General features: G+C 40.2%; 3 protein-coding genes and 1 non-coding gene across 9 annotated transcripts in view; 3 read left to right on the plus strand and 1 right to left on the minus strand.

Annotated features, from left to right (window-relative positions):
- LOC131671367 (glycogen synthase kinase-3 beta-like) overlaps window positions 1–13,073 on the plus strand; it is a 31,946-nt gene extending 18,873 nt beyond the window's left edge. Inside the window, exons 1-10 of one of the 4 annotated variants that reach the window (XM_058947729.1) lie at window positions 6,184–6,574; window positions 8,051–8,262; window positions 8,363–8,446; window positions 8,662–8,700; window positions 9,063–9,173; window positions 9,279–9,516; window positions 10,059–10,252; window positions 10,548–10,604; window positions 11,766–12,217; window positions 12,289–13,073. In XM_058947729.1, the coding sequence (XP_058803712.1) occupies window positions 6,388–6,574; window positions 8,051–8,262; window positions 8,363–8,446; window positions 8,662–8,700; window positions 9,063–9,173; window positions 9,279–9,516; window positions 10,059–10,252; window positions 10,548–10,604; window positions 11,766–12,212 (1,569 nt within the window). In that variant the 5' untranslated portion in view covers window positions 6,184–6,387 and the 3' untranslated portion in view covers window positions 12,213–12,217; window positions 12,289–13,073. Of the gene's footprint in view, window positions 1–6,183; window positions 6,575–8,050; window positions 8,263–8,362; window positions 8,447–8,661; window positions 8,701–9,062; window positions 9,174–9,278; window positions 9,517–10,058; window positions 10,253–10,547; window positions 10,605–11,765; window positions 12,218–12,288 lie in introns of those variants that run through there. The other 3 variants (XM_058947730.1, XM_058947731.1, XM_058947732.1) reach the window with 3 other exon arrangements.
- Window positions 13,074–13,221: 148 nt separating this feature from the next.
- On the minus strand, window positions 13,222–23,920 carry LOC131671368 (leucine-rich repeat-containing protein 58). Of its 3 annotated transcripts, none has more exons than XM_058947735.1 (5): window positions 23,747–23,920; window positions 21,709–22,295; window positions 19,952–20,168; window positions 19,686–19,875; window positions 13,222–19,599 (listed from the first exon to the last, which is right to left on the minus strand). In XM_058947735.1, the coding sequence occupies exons 2-5, from the start codon at window positions 22,182–22,184 to the stop codon at window positions 19,433–19,435; spliced, it is 1,050 nt and encodes a 349-aa protein (XP_058803718.1). In that variant the 5' UTR covers window positions 22,185–22,295; window positions 23,747–23,920; the 3' UTR covers window positions 13,222–19,432. The 3 variants fall into 3 exon arrangements, with proteins under 3 accessions (XP_058803718.1, XP_058803716.1, XP_058803717.1); XM_058947733.1 differs by having other exon boundaries at window positions 23,698–23,920; XM_058947734.1 differs by having other exon boundaries at window positions 23,544–23,920.
- LOC131671380 (U5 spliceosomal RNA) lies at window positions 20,376–20,496 on the plus strand. Its single transcript, XR_009302534.1, has one exon. It is a non-coding gene; the product is annotated as a U5 spliceosomal RNA (small nuclear RNA).
- A 647-nt stretch (window positions 23,921–24,567) lies between the features above and the next one.
- On the plus strand, window positions 24,568–27,027 carry LOC131671322 (mitochondrial ribonuclease P catalytic subunit). Its single transcript, XM_058947672.1, has 5 exons — window positions 24,568–24,647; window positions 24,821–25,708; window positions 25,886–26,141; window positions 26,210–26,346; window positions 26,526–27,027. Exons 2-5 carry the CDS (start codon window positions 24,831–24,833, stop codon window positions 26,875–26,877), a joined length of 1,623 nt encoding a protein of 540 aa, XP_058803655.1. The 5' UTR covers window positions 24,568–24,647; window positions 24,821–24,830; the 3' UTR covers window positions 26,878–27,027.
- The last annotated feature ends 8 nt before the right edge of the window (window positions 27,028–27,035 follow it).

The raw sequence follows: 27,035 nt of genomic DNA on the forward strand, positions 1-27,035 counted from the left end.
TGTTATCAGTTTAAGAATTTCACGCAATGTAACAGTTCAAAACTGAAGAATTTCAGGCGGAAAGTACAATGAGACTATTTGAGAAATTTTTTCGCCAAGCATCAGTCGCAAAAAATTTGACTCGCGTCATGTACGCGCGCGCGCGTATGTGCGTGTGTTTGTATGGGTTAACTGTGTAATCGCACCTGAAACAAAACGAAACGCAAAACAAGTCGACTATACATTTAATCGTCACAGCTTTGATGATCGAGTGGGGTTAATTTGAATTTCACATTGATTGTCATCGTCTTTCAGCGGCTGGAATAACCAGTTTAAAAATAACCAAGAGACAAAAAAAATCATGTCGCAATCCCTTTGCCAGGTATGGAAATTGGGAGGGGGGCAAAGAAGGAAGTAAAAACATGTTCATTCGTGATTGTTGCAGCTGAAATATCGATTCTTGATTCATTGTTCGTATGGAAAACTCAGCAGATGAAACTCGTATGTGTCACAAGTTTCGTTAAAAAGATAATCTCGTCGTTGACTAATTAGACATAATTACAGTCCGCTCGTGAATAATACAAATTTCTTTTTGTGATCCACGATAGAAAAAAACAGTGCATGACACAGTTTTAAAACTTTTGCGATCGATCATAGCGTACTGAAAAAAAGTACATCCAAATATATCCTTGGTGCAGAGAGCTTCTGCACACTGGCCTCTCGCTTTGTGGAGCTGCTACCTTTCTTTTCTTGTCGCGAACAAACGCGAAAAACGTCATTGGAATTTGACGTCATACACACCAAGTCATGTGGAAGTTTGTTTTTTTTTTCTTACTCTTCTTATGGGGAAATCGGAGTTTCGCGATCCATTTAAAAGACAACGTGAACGCGTAAAAAAGATTATACGCATGCATAGTTCCGATTGCGTTCTAGATGTTTTTCTAGATGGATATTGGAAATTTATAAAAATAATTGTGCCGAGTATCGAGTTTTTGCTATCAATACGCTCATTACGTTTCATTCTGATTCAATAGCTTATTTAATTTTTGAAATGAGCAAATCTTAGGGATACACTTCTCTATTGAGTTTGAAGCAGACGTTAACGTCACAAAAAGCGACTCATCCAGGTATAATTTTCATTTCCTCATTAAAAAAACCCAAAAATAAAGCAAACATTCTTTGCCTATTATTGAATTCAACGGGATAGCTGAATGTTTGTCATCGAACAAACAGCACTGCGGACTTAGCATAGCCTATAACAATGGATGACAATCGACCAGGAAAAATTATAGAAAAACTGCGCGCGATTGGCTTAGATAGAAAAACTCATTATTAACTCCGCGCAATTTAGTTTTCGCCGATTAAAAAAATTCCAAAAGTGGAACACTCGGATCGGTAGAAATCGAATCTGAATAGAAGCGAAAATCAATGGCTTATAAGTTAATTTTTTCAGCCCAAATAAGTCTCGGAGTACTTCAAATAATTGGTTATTGAACAAATAAGCCATCCTTATCAGTACAGCTCTTACACTGGCAAGCTCGGGAGACTACTATATTTATGTCAGGGTAGTTGAAAAGTAATCCGTGTTCATGGATACAGTCCATTTTGGATCTACGTTATCTACTGATCTTTCAGGTGCAATAACAATTACACGTTCAGCAGGTGCTCACAGCTATAGAGAAATTGCTCGTGATTTCTGTCAACGGTTCAACGCGTTCATTTCCACGTAAAAACCTAAATGAAAGGCTACGCAGATTCAATTCCAGCTTTCGCTGTTGAGATCCGTATTGCGCGGAGTTATTAATTGCCAATCGCGCGCGGTTTTTCCATAACTTTTCCGGTTCGATTTTCGTCGATCGCCCACCGAATTCCTTCATCCGATAACGATGCAGATACGCGCGCGCGAATTCGCGACGTGAAATCGCGCACGTATGTGAGGCGCGTCCCAACGCCGCGTCTAATAATAGCAAAAATATTCTGCGGGCGCACTTGATAAAACAAAATGCGGGTAATACAATCGCCAAGTGCAAATGCAAACGCGAAATTCACGTGCTCTTGTGTCGTTGGCCGATCATGTGAGGCAGGAAGCCTTTTACATCATGTTTGCTTGCCAATTAGCTACGCGAATATTTCTTTTTTTTTTTTTTTTTTTTTCTTTTTCTTTTTCGCCGATTGCGTTTGTTCGTAAAAATATATTGCCAGTTTAAAAATAGCTTACTCGAGTCTCGAGGGAAGACACGTGATGTTTGAGGAGGGAACAAATCTTTTATCGCCGAGTTGTTGTAGCATCGGTGTATCTACGCTTGATTACTAATGTTTCTTATGTTTGACAATGTCATTACTACTCGTATTCGTTTTCCGCTCGTTTAACAAAGATCCATCGGCGAATCACCACAGACAACATTCTTCTTCATTTATTTTATTGTAACGACATTATTATAAAATCGTTGTTTTTCTCCACTCGAAACCGCGTCGACGAAACTTTATTGACTATTGGTATCTCCATACACTGTTATCAATTATATATACATATATACATATATATATGTATGTAAGTATGTATGTAAGTATGTACATATGTATGTATGTAAGTATGTATGTATGTATGTATGTATGTATGTATGTATAAAAGATATCGACTTCGATGTTTCCTTCTATGGACTGTCGAAAAAAAAACTAAAATATGCACGGTATATACGGACGACAACAGCATCAGAAGTGCGATCCTGATGTCGTTGTCATTTTAATTTTGATTGGGCTAAGCGATTTTCTACTTGTTGCACGCTTCCAAGTCTAAAAATATAACAGCGACACCCTTCCATTCGAATTATAGATATGTTACACGCGACGCGGGAAAATTTCGTTTATCCAATTCTCGCGACTCTCGATTTTCTTATTCATTGTTTCGATTTTCGAATTCGTTGGATGACTATTTCGGTATTTTAGGAGATCAGCTGAAGCTTCGCAAAATTTCTTGATTGTTTTTTTCTAATTTAGCAATGTGACTTTCGCGATCTAAATTTTCTTTCACTTGTCATCAATGCTTATTTCAGAATCAAAGTAGTTATTCAAAGAAAAGTGAAAAACCATCTATTTTGAAAACAAATCATCGCCCGGCAAAACTTTCCGCTCTCGCGCTTATCTCCGGTGTGGATGCGCAAAAATTTTCCGACGCGCGGGTGTGAGAAAATTAAGCGCGGAAATGCGCGTGGCGATTGATCGACCGCTGGAAGTCAGCCAGAATCGTCGATGATTGAAAGTGAACGATCTGTGTTTTCGGCGCTTCCACGTTTTTTCTCATCGGCCTTGACATTTGAATACGATTCGTTTGACGACTAGTGGAATCATGGCTTAACAAAAATAAAATCCTCGTGTCTCTCGTGTTTGATCGTTACTGACCGCGTAAACAACGAAAAATTAAGGAGAAAAAAATATATTAAAACTGATTTATTGAAAGACAGCGGACAACAAAGTAATCGACAGTATGATCAGTGCGCGTTACGTGCGCGACTCACGCACACGCATCTCAAAAAACTTATAAAAATAAACGGCGATAAAAGTCCACTCGCCGGCCGGTGTTATTTTCGAGAGTTGTCGAGAAAAAAAATAAAATCTTTCTTCTATAATTAGACAAAACGTCCTCGATTTAACCATTCTCTCGACGAAAGAAGAAAAAAAAAAAACATTTTTGTGCATAGCCTTGGCGTTTCATCCTCTTTCCGTAAAATACCAAATGCGAGAGGTTGTTCACTGAATGGCGGAGTGTTAAAATTGTTTCCGATTTCGCGTTTGCTTTGGATCGCCGTTGATGTCAAGATTTCTTCCTCATGCCTCCGTGATACTTTCAAAACGATTCGGAGAAAAAGAGAGTTTTAAATTCAATATCAATTGCTCAACATCCATCAAAACTTGTAAAGCCATTATCGCAAACGCAATAAAACACCCTCGGCTACGTGACCACTGGAAATGTTCGCGAATGCGCGCATTGGGGGGCGCGCGGCCAAGTGACTTTACCATTTTGCAATTGGACGTTACGTGCGCTCGCCCGGAACGAAAATAAATGCATTGCATAAATATTATTTTGAAGGATGGCGGCGCAAGTGTCGTGCACGCGTCGAGCGTGACCCGATTTCGACGTTTCACGGATATTTTCCGCGCTCGATCCTCGATGTCGGACGATCGCGATTCCGCGCTTGCGAATCTCGGCGGAACTCGGAAAAACGCGAAAGCGCGTTTGGCAAACAAAAGGCCACAGGCGCGCGTTACTATTCGATCGGCAGCGCTCGTCGCGATTGCGATCATCATTTTCTCTTGCAACGAGTCGTAATAGTTGAAAAGTTTTATCACGCCTGGACGCGGCGTCGTTCGAAATTTGTTGTCGCGGCTCTCGCCTCGTCGCGATTTCGAGGCGCGCAATAGTTTGGTATTTCGACTCGGTTGCGAGCGGCGCGTCATCGATAAGTCAACCAAACGAGATAAAGCCGCGAGAGGCGAATGGTGGACGTTCGGCATGTCACCGCGCAAAAGAAAAACGCGGAAAGCCGGAAAATTCTCGATCGAAGATAAAGAAAAGTGCTTTCCTTTTGTCTCCGCGCGGCCGGGAGAGAGAGAGAGCTTTCCTTGTCTCGGCATCATTGCGCAAATGGCGCGCTGGTGCGTCGGCAATGAGCGATATGATAAGGCGTTTCATTCGCAAAAGGCGACTCGACGCTTTACGTAACGCGTCAGAATATTAGAAGACAACGATCTGTCGCGCAAGTGCGCGCAAGTGTATATTGTTGGCAAGGCGCTTAGAACAGCGGATATCCGCGGAGCAGTTGCTCCCGCAATTAAATTCACTTAGCCTCGACTGTGTCAAAGGACCTTTGCCCATAATAACTGCCGGAGAACAATTTCACGATCGAACTTGAGGCTATAAATAAGGGGAAAGGAGGATATTCTTTTTTTTTTTCTTCGCCTCTGATACAACGTAATTCACCGGCGTCGCGAAAGGCGAAACCGTGCATTCGGTTCATTTTATTTTCTCCGAGCCTTCGCCACGAGAGGACGAGTCATTGGCGCGTGTACGTCGCAGCTGTCGTTATCATTGCCGCGCCGCCTGCAGTGCGCGAGCTAAATTTAGCCGCGCGCGCGCGCGCACCTCTGCATCCAGCCGAATTGCCATTTTCCCGCGGGCATAATTTCGGCCCGGGGCAAGCCGAGCGTCGCCGCACGGCCGCGTTTTTCACACGCGCGCGCGGACTCCGCCGGCTGACGTCACGCGCGCACGTGCGCACTTGCCCGTCTCTTTATTCTCCGAGCGTTGCGTGAGAAAGAGACGCCGCTTAAATACATCCGCGGCGGGGGCAGCGGGAGAGCTCCCTTGCATCCTCTTGCAGCTTCCGGGAGCAGCCGGCGGAATTGATCGGGATGCGAGCGACCAAGGCGGCCGGTCGCGCGTGAAATGCCTACGGAAAAGCCTCTCGGCTCATCGATTTATCGGCCGCGTCTTCAATGAACCGTCGCTGCTTTTAGCCTCATTGACGAGTTCTCTTGTGCCGCTCTCTCATTTTAGTTTGCGCCTTCGAGGGAGACCGTCGAATGCTCGTCGTCTTCGACGAACAGACATTGTATAATTTGCTCTGGCTGTCGTAATTCTTCGCTTTTATCTGCTCGCGATCGTCGTCGTGCGTCCTAATCGTATCGGGTAGCGCGTGGTTTTTTTTTTTTTTTTTTTTTTGTCCCGCTGGTTGATAAGAGAAATAGAGAGAAAAAGAGAGAATAAGAGAGAATAAAGAAGGATTACGTCTATCTTGTCAATTTCATCTGTCTCTGTCGTGCGTTCGTCGTCTTCGCAGCGCGCGGCTCTCGGGCCGAAAATTCGCAAGGGTGTGCAACGCGATACGGGCGCGCGTCTATTCTCGAAATCGCCGAAAAGGGTGACCCACTTAACGCCTCGACTCGGTCGCCAAAATAGACGCAGTGATATCTAGCCGGGAAGAATCCGCGACTCTCGCCTCGAGTGATTATATTAGACGGCACGCGTGAGCTCTCCAAAGATCCTCGCGCCGAGAAAAAAAGACGATAATGACGCGGCCGCCGCTATAACGCGCAGACGGGCGCGAGAAGGGGACACACGCACGGCATAATACCCGGCGCGTATCCCCACCACGGAGGCAGGAGCGACGACGGCGGCGGCTCGCACGCGTATTTCTCGCGTCGCTCTCGCGGCACTCGAGCTAGTCGCTCGCGTTCCACGAGTGCAATCGCGCGCCGAGTCAGCGAGATGACGGGCGAGACCGAGATGCGGTCGTCGTCGAGAACGACGTGTGCGCTCGGTTAGGCGAGCCACGCTACAGTGCCGTAGCGGTGCGCCCTCCCCCGTCCCCGATCGAGTGTTCCAAAGTGATTGTTCGCGACGGCAAAACGATGGCGCCGGCGAGTGTGTTGGACTGGTCGGAACCGCGGCAGACCTGGCGATACCCGAAGGGTAGCAGTGCCAAAGCCACGGAACGCGCTGTGCAAACGCAAAGCTCCGTCGAACTCAGTGACAAACAAGCCGACACGGCTTACAAGAAAATCTGCAAGTTCCTCAGACGGTTGAAGTCCAAGAGATGTGAGTTCGGACGGGAATCTCGGTTGCCGCGCCCGCTGTTCTTCCCTCGAAAGTACGCGTCTGTTGATTAACTTCGCGTCGTTTGTATATGTATATTTTTTTTTTGTCGGTGAAGATCAAACAACAAAATAAAGACGTTTTATTGACGGGCAAGCGAACTGCCATTTTCTCATTCTAACTGTGCCGGGGCAAGGAAAAAAGCTTTCGAAACCTCTGCGCGAACGATAAGATTTCACCTCGATGATTTATCTATTCTATTCCTCTATGTTTTGTCCCGAGTACACTTTTTACGATTTAACGTATTGCCTCCGCGAAGATCGATTGATTTATCGCACCGCGCGAGGTATATACGAAACGTCAGGCACTCGCCACTTTGGACTAACAGCTGCTTATTTCACGGAGAGATGAGCAACTATTAATAGCCTTTCGCGACGACTCAACGTGGATTCTGCTTGTTCTTCGTCTTTTATTGTTTTTTTCTCCCCTTCTCTCGCTCGTCGACGTACGAAAAGTGAATCGTCATCGAGTCGCGCGCTCAACTGTCGTCGCTCAGAGAAAAAAAAAATTATCGCAAATAACATACAGAGCCAACGCGCGGACGAAGAAAGGATCGGTTGTGCCGTGCCGATGGATACGAGGAGACGACGCGACGCCAAGGCAACGCGGAAAAAATACCAGCGTGAGAGAGAGATGGATAGAGATAGAGAGCGATAACCGAGCACTCGTCATCCATTCGGTGCTCGTTGCGCAATCGGGGCAGCATTTGGGGGTTAAGCGTGCGTTATGGGTTATGTCGTACTCTTCGAATTTCCACCGTGTTCCGATCGCCCTCGTCGAAGCGAGCGTGTGATTTACAAAGTGCCTCCCTCGCGCCAGAACTCTGAACGCAGGCGTGACCGTGTATAATATGTACACGCGTATGTGCATGCATCTAATTCGACAGTCGTAAGCTTGCTTGAGTGTGCGCGAGACGCCGGTATCGTCGCAGTCTCGCGCGTAGAGATAACATTTTTTTTTTTTTTTTTTTCTTTCGAGAAACGCTTGCCAAGAGGCGGCGAGCCCACGGGCCGGCATTGCGGCCAGTTTTTGGCTTGGTAGACGATTTCATCCGTTAGAATCGTGTGCCGAAGTCCTCGAGAGACGCAGTGCCGGTTATTAAGGTCAGGAGAGAGAGAAGAGAACGAAGACGCAGTGGACTTTTAATTTAGCCGACGTAGCAGCTGCACCGGGCGATTAGTTTTATTGAGAGAGAGAAAGAGTCTGGTTAATTGATCGAAGCTGGTATTTCAGGTTTTACCAGCGCGTATTCACGTGAACCATTAGCGAGGACGTAAAAGAACGATGCATGACTTGTAATCCCCCCCCCCCCCCCCACACACACACACCTACACGCACGCACATACCTACATGCGAAGCAGCAAAAGCAAAGAGAAGCGAGTAATGTTTACATGCGATGTTTGCGTTTGCTTTCTATGGGCGGTGCGACGTATAACGCAGGCAAAGACGGGAGCAAGGTGACAACAGTGGTGGCGACCCCCGGCGCCGGACCGGACCGTCCCCAGGAGATCGCATACACCGACACCAAGGTCATCGGAAATGGCAGCTTCGGCGTCGTTTACCAGGCCAAACTCTGTGAGACCAGCGAGACCGTTGCTATCAAGAAGGTCTTGCAAGACAAGCGATTCAAGGTAAGATTTATTCGGCATGTTATCGCCTCGCGCCGATCGCTCGACACTGATAACCGACGATTTTCATCTTTTGTTTTTTTCTTTTTCCACCCGATTGCAGAACAGAGAGCTGCAAATCATGCGACGTCTTGAGCACTGCAATATCGTCAAACTCAAGTATTTCTTCTACTCGAGTGGTGAAAAGGTGAGCCTCTCTGCGTTATTCAAAGCAACCATTACGCGAATCGGAACCGAAATATTAATGCGGACGTGGCCCTTTCAAAAAAGCTTTCTTTCGTTTCTCACTGATGTTTTAGTTTCGAACTTTGAAGCCTGACGAAAGAAAGTCCAGATCTACCGACGATTTTTTTTCATTCACCTTCTTTTCTTAACGCATGCGATGATTGTTATATTTTGTAGAACGCCTTAAACGCAACTAATCCAGTTTTTCACGTGGACGTAAGTTAAAAGCGTAATAACCCAGTAATACAGTCAGTGAGAGATCAATCCTTTGATTGCCAGTCTTTTTAGGCAGTTCATGCTTCTCCATTAATAAAAACAAAAAAAAAGCAAATAAATAAATCGGTAGACAAGAAAAAGAGTGTAAGCTTCTGAGTAGCTACAGAACGCCGCTTGGCTAGTTATAGAGGATATTCGAAAAACAGCAGTACTATGTCGTGCTTGTGTCTTGTGTATACGATACGCCTTTGAAAACTGCGCCGCACGCAAACAACACGAGACGCACTCGCGTTTTTGGATGAACAACAAGCGGGTCCTCGGTCACCGCACACTGACCAGCGCGCTCTCTGTTGATTTTGCAGAAGGACGAGGTTTACCTGAATCTAGTCCTGGAATACATACCTGAAACCGTGTACAAAGTCGCCCGACACTACAACAAGAGCAAGCAGACGATACCAATCAGTTTCATTAAGGTGCGTATGCGGAAATGCCGACTCATCTCCGTACCGAGCGGCCCCCCTGCCCCCCCCCTCCCCCGCCCTATGAAGCTTACACTTGTTCGCCCTTCTTGTCCGCAGTTATACATGTATCAGCTGTTTCGTTCGCTCGCTTACATCCACTCGTTAGGGATCTGCCACAGGGACATCAAGCCGCAAAACTTGCTGCTCGACCCGGAGACAGGCATACTCAAGCTCTGCGACTTTGGCTCGGCTAAGCATCTCGTCAAGGGCGAGCCCAACGTCTCGTACATATGCAGCCGCTACTATCGTGCTCCCGAGCTCATCTTCGGTGCTATTGACTACACCACGAAAATCGGTACGCACTTGCCGATGGAGGGGCGGGAGGAGGCGCGAAGGCCGTTCGATTGTACGTGCGCGCTGCTCTAATTCGAGAATGAGATAAACAGCTTTGCATCACTCGAGCGAATTCACTAGATGTCAATCTACTTTCGCATTCGTCGTATCGAAAACGCATCGACTGTGGTGGGATGTGATTCGGACAAGAGAGGGAAAAGAAAACAATCGCTTTCGGCTGTTAATGCCTAAAGTGCAGAATTGTATACGAGCAGTCGACGAGCCTATTGTTATTGCATAATTTTTAATTCCAATTATTCGTCTACTAATTGCTAAAGCGACACGTTACGCAATGGTTTCTTTAGTCGTATATGCTCGTGTTATTTAAACCTTTCGACGTACAAAAGCCGATTAGGAAAATGCACGAAGGAAAAAACCAATCTGCCTTTCGTTCGCTGTTGTAAATAGAAGTAGATAATATTGAGAATCGTCGATAATGATGACAGTAGTAATATGAATAGAGCGAAAATAATTAATGACGATTGTGTGTATGTTTGAAAATAGATGTGTGGAGTGCTGGTTGTGTACTGGCGGAGCTATTACTGGGTCAACCGATATTCCCAGGCGACAGCGGCGTGGACCAACTGGTTGAAATCATTAAGGTTCTTGGCACACCCACCCGCGACCAGATTCGCGAAATGAATCCCAATTATACTGAGTTCAAATTCCCGCAAATCAAGTCTCATCCCTGGCATAAGGTAATGACTCCATCCAACGTTTTACTTCGTTTTTTTTTGTCCATGTAAACTATTAGGATCGAGCGTCATTTATTTGTTTCGAAATGTCATGAGGGTTTTTGGTTTAACTTCTTGGATGTGACTAAAGAATCATTCACTTTTTTCGAGATAATAATTCTTGATCGAGGAAAATGTATTCTTAAGTGTATTATGATCTTGCTGAGCGAGATAGGAAATGAAAAAGTGAAGGAACGAAAAGACTGTATCATTTCATATCGTGCACATATCAACGACATGTATTAATCATGATTTACAGTACATGCTTCAACGAATGAGCTTGCCAAAGTGTTCCACCGAGCACCAAAAGATTAGAGTAAGTTTCGTGATAGATATTCTAGAGGGCTGCCACAAAACGTTTGTCTTTTGTACGTGTTTTTTTTTTCTTCTCTATATCTGCCATAGCTAGGAAATTCACACACGATTCAACTAACAAATGCAACGAAAACAAAAAAAAACGAAATAATTGAGAAAGTTCGATTCAATAATAGTATCTCGCAAAAAATTGTCTCTATACTATTTCATTGCTATCTACTAGCTACGAAAATTGACATTATCTTCAAATAACTGCGGCAGACCTAACATTACTAACCATGGTTAATATCACTCAAAATTTTGCAAGAATATTTTCTTTTTTTTTTTTTTTACTTACTCTAATGTTTTGGTGCTCCGCTTTGGTCGGCACGAAGACATACATGACTTTGCGGAAGAGTAGCATCATTCTAATAATCGTCACATATTTTCGTTTCTACCATGAATCACCAGCATTTCGACTGCATTATCTAAATTAAAAATTATTCATATTCCATTAATTTAAAAAAAATCATCATGAAATTGTTTTTATGCGAATACTCTGTTCTTAAAAAAAAAATAAATAAATAATAACATTCATAAGTAATTTACTAAAATATTATTTGTTCGACTATCTGGTGTGCGTACATAACGTCATAACAGAGAGAAAACCGTACATGTAATAGCCGTCATAATAATAATGTTAATTTCATGTCATTCATATCTTTTTATTGTTGTTGTATTACAGAGAATGAACATTTTTTTAGAACAAGTGTTGTAACATCATCGCGACGCATTCTACGAAGACTAATAGTAGTCATTTTATACTATGAAAATTAAAAAAAAAGTGTCGTCTTAGCTCGTAAATTATAAATCACATCATTATTTCGCAGAACTCCATCGTTAGTCTTCGTAAAGTGTAACATTGCAAAATAAAAATTTCTTCAATCTGTTGCATGCCGACATATTTTTCTGAAATCAAGAACACATTTCATAATTACGAACAAATGCTTATCTCGAGAAAAGTTATCTTAGTCATAGAAAAGGTGGTTTAAGTATGCAGCAAATTTAAGAAATGTTTGGATCCGTAATAAACCAAGCCGAACGTATAAAAAAAGTATATCATTGATCTTGCCACATACTTGAGAGAATGTATGAACTAATGGCCACCCGTGTGTCTAAACAGGTGTTCAGGTCGCGCACGCCACTCGAGGCAATGGACTTGGTGGAACGTCTGCTGGAGTACACGCCGTCACTGCGTATGACACCGTTAGGTGCATGCGCTCACAACTTCTTTGACGAGTTGCGCGAGCAAGTGACGCGGCTACCAAACGGTCGTGAATTGCCGCCTCTGTTCAACTTCACCGAGCACGAGTTGAGGATTCAACCGAATCTCAATTCGCTGCTGATACCCAAGTATATGCAAACTGTCGATGGTTCGCAATCGTCTGGAGCCGGTGGTAGTGCTGCTGGTGGTAATCAGTCAGCTGAAGGTTCAAGTGCTGCCGGCGGTGCCTCGGCGACCAACGAGGCTGCTGCTGGTTCGCAAGCATCTGGCGTGGCTGGCAACTCAAACGAGGCTGCGTCTCAGTCCGCACAAAATGCTGATCCTAACCAATCGAACATGGCTTAAGAAGGGTAATTAATACAACGTATCGTTAGTTCTAATTCGAATTCATAAACCAACATTAAAGCTTTATTTCTCACAGGTGAACAATCTACAGGGAATCGGCTTCTTTTTCTCATCTTTCTTTCCACCTGGCTCTTGTATCATTTTCCTCTTCAAGCCGACAATAATCGGCGAGTTAAGTAGCTACGGCAGCAGCAGCAGCGTGACATCGAGCGACAGGAAGGGATATATGAAAAAGAAAACAGAGCGATATAATCTCGCTCCCCCGTCATCGTCGTTGACATAAAAAACAACAACGCGGACACACTCACTCAACGTGCCGCGCCTCAATGTGGTAGCGTCGAAAGCAAGCAACAACCCTTCGGATATTGTCTCATACGCATCATCAACGACAGTAAACAACAATCGTCATCATTGCCACATCACGTTCACGAGAGAAATATTATGGATATAACTTCATGAGTGATAAAAAGACGGTTCGTAGGATGTTACGAAAATGAGAGAACTACGTGCGCGAGGTAGAAAGAGAGAAGGACTTTTAACAGCAAAAAGTGCAAGTGCGCGAGAAAGAATGAATGATAAACGCACTGAGAGAAAAAAGAGAGAGAGCCAAGCACGAAGCTCGCCGTGTTGGCTCGTCATATGTGTGGTCGAACTTCTTTTTTGAATTGTATATAGACAGAAAAAGGGGGAGGGAGCGAGGAGGAGGGGGGTGAAAGAGCGTTCTTTAACGACAGTTTGTGAAGAAACACAAGAAAAGAAATAAATGAAATGAAATTGCAAAAAGTTCTAATGTCAGCATATACGTTATTATATATAATATTATTATTATTATAATTATTATTATTATGAAAGTGAAAGGAACAAGGGAAAAATGGTTAAAAAGAGATAACGAGGAAAAAAGCCCACACCAGGAAAAATGGGAAGGGGGGATAAATTAAAGCGCCGCTATACAGTAGTTTCGGCTGTGTGCAAGAGAGAAAGACATGTGTTCTATATATGCGTCTATGTGAAAAAAAATATTATCTAATAATAGCGTTTAGTCGAACAAGCTCGCGCTTCGGCCTTACAATGTTTTTTTTCAAGGGCCTCTCCTCTTCTATCTTTTTTCTCAAGTCTTTCAAGCCCTCTACGCTACTTTATAGATGCATATACTCCACACAAAAATACATACAAAACACAAGCTCACTTGCGCGATCAAACGTGAATCACAAAGCGCGCGACTTTGTTTCGTTATGACATTGTATTTGAAAAGCTTTTTTTTCTATAAAAAATTAAAATCGATAGCTCGGAAGCTCGAGAATCTCGCGCAAGGCACTGTGACAAATAGAGAAGTACCTACTTTGCTTCTCTTTCTTCACTGATTGAAGGAAACCTCTTTAGAAGTGGATACGTATACATAAAAAGACATCGACAAGCATACAAAAAGATTGAGATTGAATGTCAATATATCATCGTCTGTTTTGTTTTCGCCAAACTTTATTTCTGATTTTATCTTAATTCATATGTTTTTTTCTTCTTTTTTATTGATTTTTGGTTTTTATAAGCCTTAAGACTCGTTTTAAACAATAAAAATGTGTCGATCTCATTTATAACAGATTGTAAAAATTAATGATTATCTTTGTGAAAAAAAATTTAGTAATACTTTTAATAAAGCGACTTGAACGTTTAACAACTTTTATTTAATTTTACAAAAAACAAATCAATAGTTTAAACATACGCTCAAAAATATTTTCGTTTACATGTGTACATTTTTTTATTTTTTCACCCTTAGTAAAAAACGTTGTTTTTGAGGCTGTCAATCTATTACTGGTGAATGTGTTTGTGTATAATAGCAAAGAACTTTTTATGCTATGAAATTTACAAAGAATAATTTTTTTATACCTGCCTTGACTCGATAAAGATTCAGAATTAACAATTGTTTGGTACCGGTCTTATAAGTTATTCAATTTCTATGTTTTATCTTCATTTTGGACATTCAACGTTATAAAAATATGTAAGCCAATAACATAAATTGTTTTTGACTTACTTCTTTTTACAGAGTTCGAATATTTATATCGGCTGTAGAAATATTTTTGAAGGATACGTGTATACTTTTTTATCAGTGAACTTATTTTTTAAATAAAATGGTAATTTTCGAATATGACAAAATATTTTTTTCAATTTGTATGATTTTTTTGTTTTACATTCTCTTGTTATAATATTAATTGTGTATGCAAAGATCTGAATAATCAAGAGCTGTCACTAATCAATTTTATATCAAAACTTGGTAATTTACTTTTAGATAAATATGGGAATTACACAGATAAAAACAAAATAGTTAAAACAATTATAATGAAAATAAACACCGTACAGCTTCCGAGAGTCGTATATATCTACGTATACAAATGCCTTATCTTGTAAATAAATATATACTTTTCACTAATCTTAACTTTCAAAATCTTAATGGAAGTCCCGACTGGCAGCGGAAAAAAAAGTTACATAGAAAAAAATTAACTAAACAATAAAATTAGTAACATATGTATGAATGCACACGAAGTGAAAAAGCCAAGAAAATAAGAAAAAAAAATTTCATAAGTGTGCGAACGAATGTAAAAATCTTGCGTCTCTGTTGATTGCCGACACGCGCCTACATATCACAGTGTCCCTGGCTACTACAGCTTAACGAACTGGTAGAGTTCCTCTTCCTACAACGTAAAGGCAGTTATCTATATACGTTACTGAAGGATGCGTGTACATTATGGAGGCAGAAATGAACGTTTTAACTTTTATTATATATTTTAATAGAAATTTATTTTTAGTGGTGTCGCAATCAGTTTTTACTAATTACATAATGCAAGAATCACTCTGTTGTTTACTTGAAAGAAAAAAAAATTATTTTTATGCGGCAACGTGTATAGACACCGATTGTCCAATGGTTTGATCAAAAGTTTAGTGCTATCGCTCTAATTATTTAATAGTATGTGATTTTTTAACAATGACCTACTGTTGCATACCTTGACGATAATACTGACAATGGTCTAGATGTTGCTGAAATCCACAAACTTTTGATTGAATCTTTGGTATTCAAATAGGCAATGAAATGTTGAATATTTCTGCAAGCTCTGGTATGTTGGGCTTTTTTCTAACTCTTTGTAGGAATGCGTGCGCACTGCAAATACGTGTCGAATCCAATTAATAAGCAAGAATATACCTCTTCCAACGTTTGACGGCTATAAGCTATTTATTTTGCTTTCTGCAAATACACACTAAATGCGTGGTGTATATTGACCAATTGTCGTTTATTCAGACTATCATCTGTTAATCTCTTTCCATAACCGAGGCATCCGATGCATAACTACAACGTAATAAGTTGAACAAAGAAAAAAAGAAAAGATTTAGCAACGAGATTGGCAACGGGGGATAGCAGCAATTTGTGTATGTTTGTATTTGAAGGATAAAAGAATAATAGCTAATAAAAATTGTTAGTGGTATGAAGCCTCCTATGATGATTTAAACTTTCGTAACGACAAAGTATAACACCTTCATTAAAATAAGATATTCAAGCAAATAAAAGTTGTATCGAACACACATACACATAAGCCAAACTATACCGTGAAATTCATGGATTGATGGATTTGTAATAGAGTTTAAAGTAATGTCAGGAAATTCAATGAAAAACCTGCTATGACGCCATTGAAAACCAAGAAGGACACCATCGCTCAAATAAAATTAACACATTTATTGTCGTTTTTTTGTGTAAGACGAAAACAGATAAACAATCACTTTTATATAGCTCGCTTGCGTCCTAATATACATTGTAAAAAAGAGAGATTTAACATATAAAACGATATAGCACCGAAAAAAGGGAAAAATCGCATAAATATCTACTGTACGACACATTTGTAACATAGACAAAAAAATCTCTGATGTCGATAATGTTTGTCTATTTTGCAGTTGGAATACAAAGAAAAAACGAAACGGTTTTTGATTTGTATATTGTAGAAAAACGTTCATCGTTGTTTTTTCTAAAGCGAGAGTTAACTATATATATCTCAGAAAAAGTAGTTTCGCAGACACTGTTTAGTTGTTATTGGAGTTTCAGTTGTATGAGAATCAATCTTTCAAAATAAAAGAGAAAATTTGAATGAATATCATAATAACAGGTCGAACGTTGAAGAAATAAAATTGATGAGGTGTGTTTGGAGAAGAGAGTTTCATGAAATTTTGTTTTGAGCAAGTCTCGAAGCCATGTATGTTGAAAGGCAAACCTATTTTAGGATTACGTGATCCGTGTAAAATACCGAAAGTCTACGTATAAATAATTATATATATTATATATACAAATGATATATATACATATATATAAAAATATTACTTTACAATATATATTCAAATTAATTTTAATAACTATTAAGGTTTATCAATAGGTAAATAAAAAAATGGAACAATGCCGCAGCTATTAAGGAAAGGAAAAAGTGGAATGATTGTACCGAGGTACCTATACATTATGAAAAATATAAACGAAAAGAAAAAAATTATAGTAGTCGTAATATCGAAATTGAACAGTTTGTTATAACGCTACTGCGACACACAGTCACACCATTTCTTCCCATTTCTTCTTCTCTGCATGAGGTGGATTGATTGAAAAGAAAATAATTGGATGCTGATATATTAAAATAGAGCGAGTGAATATTATACAAGGTCGCCCTATTTGCACTCTTAATCCACGATTTTCATGTTCGCTGGACCAAATGATTTGTAAGTTTTGAAAAATGTTCCTTTGATTTGTGAGATCTCAGTGCTTTTACAAACGTTACTCATGCGCGTCAAAATTTATCGGTTTTTTTATAATGTTAGACACATTATGCAAACGTAGAGTTAGCAATTTTAAGAGTGTTTGTATATATCTAATGTTTTAAAAACTTTTTCACGCAGTGCTTCCAAATAAGCTCAGCGTAAAGTGTTAATTAATGTATATATTATATATGAATGGAAATAATAAAAAATCTCATTTAGTCAGAATAATTAAAAAAAAGAATTATTAATTATATTATGTAAATAAAAAAAATTGGTAAAATTAACCACCTACATTTTATGTAAATACATTTTGTTTTTCAAGAATTTTTCTTTTTGTCAAATTACTGTTGGTTTCAAATCCATACTACATATTGTTAGCGTAATGTAATTGAACATTTGTAAAAGTACAGGCGTGTGTCAACAAATCAAAGTTGCGTTGTATTCAAAATATCTTTAATGGCTGTCCAGGCTCTGCTTTCATACTCCGACACAAATCTGGACGATGAAAAAAGGCGATAAGTGTAATAATTGTTTACAATATGGGTATAATTATCGAGTAACGATTTACAATAATAATAATAATAATAATAAACAAGAAAAAAAAATAGCGACGACGATATTCCGTATGTGTATAATTTAATCTGCGAGCGTGCGACTGAATCATGAATGAATCCAAATGAAGCTTGTTAAATGGGTGCATATACTTGTAGATAAATGTAAACGAGCGTGAAAATTTCATTGTTTAGTGCACCGCATGCAAACGAAAAGAAAACAAACAAATTAGCGACAAATGCACTGATTATAATGAGACGAGGAAACAAAGTAAACAAAAATAAATAATACAAAAAGTAAAAATAATACATTTTCTTGCTTCGAAGGAACATTCGAGTGCCGAGTCTTTACAATGTATCTATCCTTCTCTTTTTAAGTTTTTATAAACGTATCGTTGCGACGTTTTTAAGTTTAACGATTGCCTACTTACTATTATTAACAAATAAAAATTACATGGATATAATTAGTTTACATGTTTTCTTTTTTTCTAAGTGTTCTACTATCTTTATTATTTTAACCATTTCATGTAAAACATCTTTTGATTAATAAGGAAGTTGTGTATTATAAATAATAGTAATCATATATCATGACGATTAAACACTTTTGTGAAGACTCATTAACCGATTGTTTATTTGAATTTAGATGGCTCGTTAGTCAATGTTCACAAATAAATTCTTCGTAGAGTATGAGCACGTCTTTTCAGATTTCTCCTTTTCGTTTTTCAAGACTAAATGCGAAAGATTTATTTTGACTAACTTCTTTTATTGTTTTCAGATTTTTTTTATACGTGTTTCTTGAAACATCTGTAGTAATGATAATAACTTTCATATATGAAGATTAAGCAATGCATTATAGATGTTGGGAGAAAATTGTTCAGAAAAGTGAACTCTAAACATTTTACGAATTAGAAATAATTCAGAAATTCAATCGATGTCGTGCGTACGAAAAAGTAAAATACGTTAGTGAACAAGGCTATTGCCACTGAAATTTAACTACCGTTTCTGTTTGATATTGATAAATGCGTTATCAGGTCTAAATTTAAAGAGTAATAACTTTGCAAGAGGAATTTCTATAGCTTGGAAAAAAATTTCCACGTTTCCACGTCCTTTCGATGTATATTCAATGTTCTCTCGAAATTAGTAATTTTTAATTTCTTAAAAGTTAAATCAACTATATCGTAATGATGATAACTACGAAGAGATGACCGCGCACGTTTAGACGAAGGAAAACACGTTGAATTAATTTTTACCTAAAGAGAAATAAATTGATTTTCAACTGCAAAAGTGTATACATATATATACATGAAAAAGTATAACAGCTGATAATTATTATACGACAAGTAATTGATGAAGCCAGACGAACGCAAGAGAAAACTGATGACGAGTGAATGCGGCATAGAGTGATGATTGCATTATACGAGATACTGAATATCGACAAAAAGTATATTTGTAGCATACTATGTGTGGTAAAAACAGTTTGCGAGGAAAAAGGCGATGATCGCGCTTTCCGCATCGCTCACGCGGCCTGCGCGCGCTATAACGACGACATTACTGTACATTTTTGTGGTTTATTTAACAATAAAATATTAACAATAACGTTAGTACTGTTCAGTCAATCTCATCCAGCCAGCAATCCTTCGCTACAAAATCAATCAAACGACGAGCTCAGTTGCACGAAGTGTAATTTATTGACATCAATCGTAAAAAAGAATCCCATCAAAAAATCAAGTCAATCGCGTGAAAATTCATCTTACAATTCAACAAGCGTACATTTCGTTTGGGTTGCCGTCTTTCCTTTCGCGCTTTCGTCGTTCGCCTCCTCCTGTTACGAATAACGCAGTTGAATAAAAGCGCAAGTCATCTCTTTTCCAGCGCACGTTGCGAGGACTTGCTTCAGCCAAGCAAAACTTTTCTGATCATAGCACCGCTCACGACTTCCTCGTTGCCCTCGCGCGGCCCTATGCACTTGCTGCTGCACAGATATTGGAGCAGCGGCAGCCGGTACTTGCCGCAAAAGTCGACGAACTTGACGTGCTCGACGCGATTGTCGAAGAATACACCTTGGATAGGAAGAGAATAGAAAGTCATTAGTTATTAGCGGCACTTGGCGATATGAGCAAGCGAGTCGCGATGCTGCCACTCGTACCTGCGCAACGAGGATTCACGCAATGATGAGCGCTGTCCAGGTAATTGAGCAAAGTCCTGGGTAAATCCTCCTCTCTGTACGGAATTTCGCTGACTTTGACTACGCGAGCGGCTAATTCTAAGAGTGACGGTGGGTTATGGGTCATGTCGGAAACGAATCGCACAACGAGTGGATTGTCCCTCAGCGAAAGCTGAAAAAGAGGAAATACGTAAAAGTGTAAATCGCGTAGCTTGAAGTGTTGTAAGTGGGCGCGAGCAGCCACATACCTCCGTAAGATTTTTCAGCGTAATGATTTCGGTCGGCAGAGTTCTCAGACTATTTTTGTGCAGCAGTAACGACTTTAAATTCTTAAGATTGGCTATGGAGCTCGGAAGATTCTCGAGCCTATTATCACAGAGGACTAGAGCTTGTAGCGCCGTAAGTTGACCCAATGTGGATGGAACTTCCGTCAGTCTGTTACCTCCTATGGACAGAACCTGTAAACTAAGCGGCACCGCCGTAACGATGCAACTCATTAGCAAAAGGTAGGACACGCGCGTGATTTTGAATGCTGCGCCACAAACGGAACATGGTCTCTCGTAGCGAGTCTACGGTTTACGAGTCGACCGCTAGGTGGCCGGTCGAACGTCGCTCTCCGCAACAGAAATAAAAGTCTTTAGTAGATATAACGAAGGCCGAATCGTCAACTCGTCACTCTGGTCTCCCTTCATACCACGTATAAATCTTTCGCCTTTTACTAAAGATTTCCGTGGAGGGGGACACTTGATGAGTCTAAATACTAATTTTTTGTGAGCCCGACGAAAGTTGGGCCAATAATCCAAACCAAAAATAAAATTCTCTTTAAGACTCATGCTTTGGCTTATTATCGCATCAATAAGTTCTTTTCGTCATCTCAGGATATTTTAGTATTTCACGAATTATCGACGACGAACTGTGATAAAAGTTTGCGCAAGGGTTGAATATTCATTGATACTCGTTGTCACTTACAGTTAACATATTAAATTAGACTGAATTGAGCTCGGGCTTTCAGCTTATTCGACTGAAATAATTAAGAAATTCGTAATTCAATCGGTCACGTAAAGCAGCAGAAACTTGAGTTGAGCAAATTTAAGCCTGAAGTACATACACGAATTAATGCACTTAAAAAAAAAATTTTATTCAGAATAAACAACTGCAGTCACAACTATTTTACAAAGTGAATCGTAATAACAATGACAGAAGACTCGGCGCGCTTCCGGGCTGGGCGGTGACGCCCGTCCTTTCCCACTGCAAGCCATTGCTGGGGCGCCCCAGGCTACTGCATTGCGACATCCAGCCAGTCCGGGAGTGTACGCGAAGGTCTGGCTAACAGGCGGGTGAACTCCTGATGACCCTCCGTGGGAAAATTCCCCACCTCGAAACGAGTTTATAACTCTGTTAAATTCGAGGGCAGTAGAGGGCGACATCGGGAGTCGCACAGGGCGACGAGATATCGCCACACCTGATGCGTTCACGGTTGACACGAAGGCAGTAATGCCGTCAACCGGTGACACCCGCGAGGTTGAGCCGGGACTGGCCTGCTCCATACGAGCAAGATAGCCCCGCAGAACCTCCACGATTCGTGTTGCGATCGCAACCTCAGCTGTTGAATGGACTACCTCGTGGGGGAGCGGATTCTCAGCGGGGGCTGCGGACGAGCGCTCGGATCTTTCGCTATTGACGTTTTCTGTCATAGCGACTCCCAGGCTTCTGTCTGGGCTTTAGTTTAAGCTAAAGCTAAGTTAATTAAATTTAGTTTAAGATAATTGTAACTTCACGAGTCTGTGAATCCAAGAGAAGCGAAGTAGAAGTGCGAAAATTTGTAGAGATAAACGGCCACAGGCAATAATCGGAGGACGTCTGTGAGTCATTGAAAATAAGCGGACTAGCTATGTGACCGTTAACGAGCGACATTAGAGCCAAAAACGAAAATTGGCGTTCGATAAATCACGAGAGAGGTAGGACAGCTTAAGATATACATAAACACAAGAGAGGCATCTCTTACCTTTGTATCTTCCAGACGTCCTTGGCGATCTCGCCGATTTGATTGCCGCCAAGGTAGAGATACCTGAGTCCAGGTAAATCGAGCACCTGCTCCGGGAACTCCGATAGCCTGTTGCCGCTCAAGTTCAATTCCCTGAGATTCGGCAGGCGTTCGAGGCTCTTCGGCAGCGAGTCGTTGCTCAGGGCGTTGTTCTTCGCCGACAGACAGACCAAGTGGGTGAGCTCGGCCAGGAAGTCCGGCAGCCTCTGCAGGCCGCAGTTGGATACGTCGAGCGTGGCCAAGTTTGAGAACATGACAACGCTGTCGGGTATGTGGCTCAGCCGGTTCTGATGCAGCAGCAGGGTTTCCACGTGACCCGGTGAGGTCGTGCGCACGAAGTGCTCGTGGAGCACCTGCGAGTCCAGGTGCAAGTACGAGAGGTCCACCGTTTTCGAGGCCGAGTCCGAGTCGCTCGAGTCCGACGTGTAGCTCTCCATTGTACCGAACTGTCCGCGGAGAAAGAAGCGCGGCTGCGACGTCGCTTCTTCTTTTTACCTCGCTGTCGGCTCGACTGCTCGCTGTGGTCGGTGCCGCTCGCGCGGAAAGTGCTAAATAACGATGATCATCGTTGGCAATTATCTTTGATCGATAACTTAGTTTCTGCTAATGGTAAACAATGAGAGCGCTGATTGCAAAGCCAGCAATGATATTGCAACGTGAATGCAGGCGAGCAAACGCACAAGCATTCAAACACCGAGGAGAAAAAACAATTCCGAGCCGTCGTTTGGATCAGTTATCACGCTTTCGACTGGGATAGCTACTTTGATAATATCGATTGGCGCTTTGCAAATTTTCACGACGCACTAAACCGCCACTGCCGCGATCTCATTGAGAGGATAAAAATCCTCGGATTGTACGCTGTTTTCGAAAACCGTGCGATGCCGTGAGATCCCCATTGAGGGTCCAATTATTTTACGCGCGAGCGTCGTTCTTCGCACGCGCAGCCACCCTGTATAAAAATATAGCAAAGAAAGTCTAGAATTTATCGTGCAAACGACAGAGCAAGATTATCACGATGAATTTTTATTATTCCGCTAGCTTTTGTCGCTCCGAACGCACACACCACTCACGACAGAGTTGAGAGACGTTTATTCAAGAAGATCGAGCCGTTCAATTTTTAATGACGATTTTTCGGCTCACGTAATGCCGTATTGCCGATACGCAATATTTAAGGAGTATAATTTGACGATCTATTCTCGTAGATAGCGATCACGTGAAATCTTCGTGATCGAAAGTGTCAATGTGTTTTTGGGAAAAACGCGCCGGCGAATTTCACATCTTGCGTCACATTGTTTCATCTGATTTCCAATGAGAAACTTCGTTTTTCCGATAAAAAAAATACAATAGTTCTGATATACTATAATGTAAAAATTGACATTGCTATATACAATGTCATGCGTTACAATGTCGTTATCTAAAGAGGAAACGACACATTGTAATTATATGGAAAACCGAGTCTTAATGTCTTACAACGATCATGTGGTACACGTTAACGTCCGAATACTCATTAGCGTGTGATCTTTTCTTACGGAAAGTGTAGTCTCGTCGATGGCCTATATTTATGAAGAATCCATAGAAAAAACTCGTGCAAGTTTTCATTATCAGCTTGCAGCTTCGTTACGCAATTCTAACGCAATTCTTGAATGACTGTGATTTTTCGAAAGCCGAGAACGTGAAAAAAGAAAGAAACGCTTTCCCCGCGAGCGGCCAATAATCGCAATCTACTTTTGAAATTGGCGCACAAACGAGCGAAGATTAAATCTGAAAATACAGTGTCAACCGTTGAATGAACTCACATGCGTTTCTCCGCGGGATGCAGCTCTGATTCAAAATGCAAATCGCCTTTCAACGCGTTCGTATCGCCGCTCGGCAAGTCGAACGACGCGAACTGCGTTCTACCATTCGCCCACGTATGAAATTGCCAAACTGCACTCGCGTGCGTGTGTATACCTTTCACGCTTTGCCGCAACGTACGTGCGTACACAGTGCCGAGACTTGCCTTGCCCGTTCACTTGCTCCTCGGCGCCCGGACGACAGCGACGTCGGAAGAGCGAGGCACCAGAGTGGCGAAGCGGCGCCGAGACGCAAGCACCAGGTGGCCGTCACGGAGAGAGGAGTAGGCGACGACGCGCTGCTGCCTCATGACCAAAGCCACTCGCGCGAGACTGACGCACACGAGCGCGCGCGCGCTCGTCTCCAACGTCGTCGCGATCGTTCCCTTATCGCGAAACTCACGCTCACACGCAAACACTGATATTCAATTCTGACTCGCCGTCGACATTCTCTCTGCGCTGTTTCCCGTCACTCGGCCATTGCAACACTCGGCTTTCGGTTTGATGTTCCTTCGACACTTTGTTTCGTTTGCTTCTTGGCTGGCACGCGAAATTTATCCTTCCGAAGGCTATCGGCGAATGCTCTGTGCGTTTTGTACTCGACCATGAGCAAAATGCAAATCAGATTTTTTCAAAAATAATGGATCATCATCCGAGTATGGTCGATCTTTCGCATAGCAAGTGCAGATTATTTGTTATACATGTTTCAAAAGATTATCATAAAAATAATTCACATTTCAAATAGGACGCATTATAATTGGTCTAATACTAATCAACCATGAAAAAAGTAGAACCCAACTATCAACATTCATTCGTTATTCCTATTACACACATATTAATTTTACTTGCCAAAAAAGTAATGATTCTATCCACCTGTCATCTGTATTTCAAATTTCCCTCTACGTTTTTCCTTAAGCACTACGCACGCGTAATACATGGTCGATCATTCTAAAACAAACCAATCACAATCAACATGTCAGCTGCGTCTGCTTCTGCGTGCATCCAAAGTTTTTTACTATAATAATTCTGTTACACCGAGAAAACACGTTAATGGAACTTTCTTTAGAGGTTATATTATTTATTTACACAACTTTGTAATGATGCTTGTAAATAACATGTCATAGTTTTTTAAACAAGAAGCAAATATAATCTTAAAATAATTATCTATTCAGTTTACATATTTTTACTCCTCTACATGATAATTAAACTATAATTTTAAGTACTGTTGTTTTTGTTTTTAGTATTTATAAAATGAGACCAAATGGTTATTCATTGTTTTGTCTAGTACAATGTGCTAGACGAATGTGTACTAAGTCTGAATTGAATACGGTTAGAACAGAATATAATTATAAAAAGAAAGCTTTTAACATCGGTCATTTAGTTACAACTGACATGTATATTAACAAGAAACTTGCTAACGATGAATCAGTTGAAGATAACCAGTGGGGCAAAGTGAGGAAAGAGTTGTTACAGAAATTTGAACACTTGAATGAAATAAATGTTGATTCCCAAGTCTATGATATTTGTTCTTATTATAAGAGGTTAGATCAAAGTATCAATTACTATGAATTTTTAGAACGAAATGAGTACCCACTTAATTTATCTACTATGACAACATACCTAAAGTTAATGAATCAAAAACAGAAAAATTCTTTGACTCCATTAACCAAAGAGGAAGAAAAAAATATCATTAAGGTATACAAAAAAATAAGAAAAGAATACGAATTACTTGATCCAAGATCAGCAAGTTTTTGCATTGCTGGCTTATCTTTGACATCAGAATGGGAAGAATGTTTCAAACTTCTTGAAATGATTAAGTTTATTCAAACACCAACGACGACAGAGATGTCAGCAATAATTGCTGCAGCTCTTAGAAATGATCGAGGTGATATGGCTTTGAAAATGATTGATGAATTTCTTATCAATCAACCTTTATCACCATTTGTTTATGTTGAATATTTGGATTATTGCAAACGGAATTTTAAAAGAAACAAATTAGTCAAAGAAATAGAAAAAATATTTTTTTCATGGCAGAAATATACTATTGTACCACAAGAGTCAGTTATTCTTGCATATGAAGAATTTTTCAAATCTATTGGATATACTACAAAAAAAACTTCTATTACAAAGTATGTAAACAAAGATTATATCAAATTTTGAGTTTTTTTCTTGTATTCTGTAATGTACAAGATTTTTATCGAAACATTTTTTAACAAATTTCTAGATTTCGATTCTTTTTGTCAAGTTGCTGTTAAATAATACTCTTTAATTTACAAATTAAAAATAATTATTTTACTTTTTTTCAGAGGGATTTGCCAACACTGTAATATGCCATTACAACCTACTGTACTTTCTAAAACAGATTTCAGAGTGTTGTCATCAGCCATATTAAAAAATTTAATTGTTGGAAAAGATGTATATCGCAATACATCTCCACAAGAATTGAAAAATTATATGATTTTTCTGCAAAGTATGAAACCTTATGATGTTATCATAGATGGATTGAATGTTGCATATGCAACTCGTGGAGTAAATGGAAATATGAAAGGATCTATTGAAAATGTAAATTCCAAAAGAATAATTATGCTTTAACAGTTATTATAATTTTATTTCATAGAAGCTATCTTTAGGTTTTGCAGGTTGTTAACTATTTCCATCAAAGAAAAAAGCGAGTTCTTGTAGTGGGACGTGTACACATGAAATGGTGGTCAACAAAAGAAATTAAAATATTAGAAGATAGCACTGATGTTTTCTATATAAAAAATATGTAAGTTAATTATATTTGATGAGAATTTTGGAAAAACTTTGTCAACCTAATTTAATTTGCTTTAGATAGAAACATAATTTTTATGTAAAATTTTGGAATTCGTGGTTTTTTACAATAAGATTTCAGTTACTGGTAACATAATAGATGATTAATATTTGTTTGTCTTTGCCTGCTTTCAGATCTCAAGATGACCCATTCTTACTACATTTAACTCTATCAAGTGGATCTGAAACATGTTTTGTGTCTCGAGATTTGATGAGACAACATAAATTTAAACTTGAAGATCCTACACTCAAGAAGCTTTTTAGAAATTGGCAAATGTCGCATCAATATTTCTTTTATTCTGTACCAGAGAAAAGGCATATAATCAATATAGTTGAACCAATTCAATACGATCCCTGTGCACAAAAAAGTGATGAGGGATGGCATATACCTTATACCACTAGTAATCATTTGGCTGTGCCAGCTATGTATAAAGAATCACCACAAGATTGGTTGTGCATGAAAAATAGGAAACAAGAGAAGTGTTAGTAATTTGTTTTGGATTCATTCATATGTTTAGAATACTGAATGAAGAATATATTCTCTAAAAACATTAAAATATACAAAAATTTGTTAACTATGCAGAATTGAATATACAGTCAATTCTTGTACTATATTATCTATAAAGATTGTCTGTTTGAATTAGA

The sequence above is a fragment of the Phymastichus coffea genome, unplaced genomic scaffold (assembly GCF_024137745.1).
Source record: "Phymastichus coffea isolate CEN01 unplaced genomic scaffold, Cenicafe_Pcof_1.1 PCOF00124, whole genome shotgun sequence".
In the NCBI taxonomy this organism is placed as follows: domain Eukaryota; kingdom Metazoa; phylum Arthropoda; class Insecta; order Hymenoptera; family Eulophidae; genus Phymastichus; species Phymastichus coffea.

What these genes read in the sequence shown, in the direction of transcription:
- LOC131671368 (XM_058947735.1), bottom strand. Translation starts at nt 22,184, where the DNA reads ATGGAGAGCTACACGTCGGACTCGAGCGACTCGGACTCGGCCTCGAAA. An exon ending in CGCTGAAAAATCTTACGGAG is followed by an intron (nt 19,876 to 19,951) that starts GTATGTGGCTGC and finishes CCTCTTTTTCAG; the next exon opens with CTTTCGCTGAGGGACAATCC. An exon ending in CGTGAATCCTCGTTGCGCAG is followed by an intron (nt 19,600 to 19,685) that starts GTACGAGTGGCA and finishes TTCCTATCCAAG; the next exon opens with GTGTATTCTTCGACAATCGC.
- LOC131671322 (XM_058947672.1), top strand. Translation starts at nt 24,831, where the DNA reads ATGAGACCAAATGGTTATTCATTGTTTTGTCTAGTACAATGTGCTAGA. An exon ending in TGAAAGGATCTATTGAAAAT is followed by an intron (nt 26,142 to 26,209) that starts GTAAATTCCAAA and finishes AGCTATCTTTAG; the next exon opens with GTTTTGCAGGTTGTTAACTA. An exon ending in GTTTTCTATATAAAAAATAT is followed by an intron (nt 26,347 to 26,525) that starts GTAAGTTAATTA and finishes GCCTGCTTTCAG; the next exon opens with ATCTCAAGATGACCCATTCT.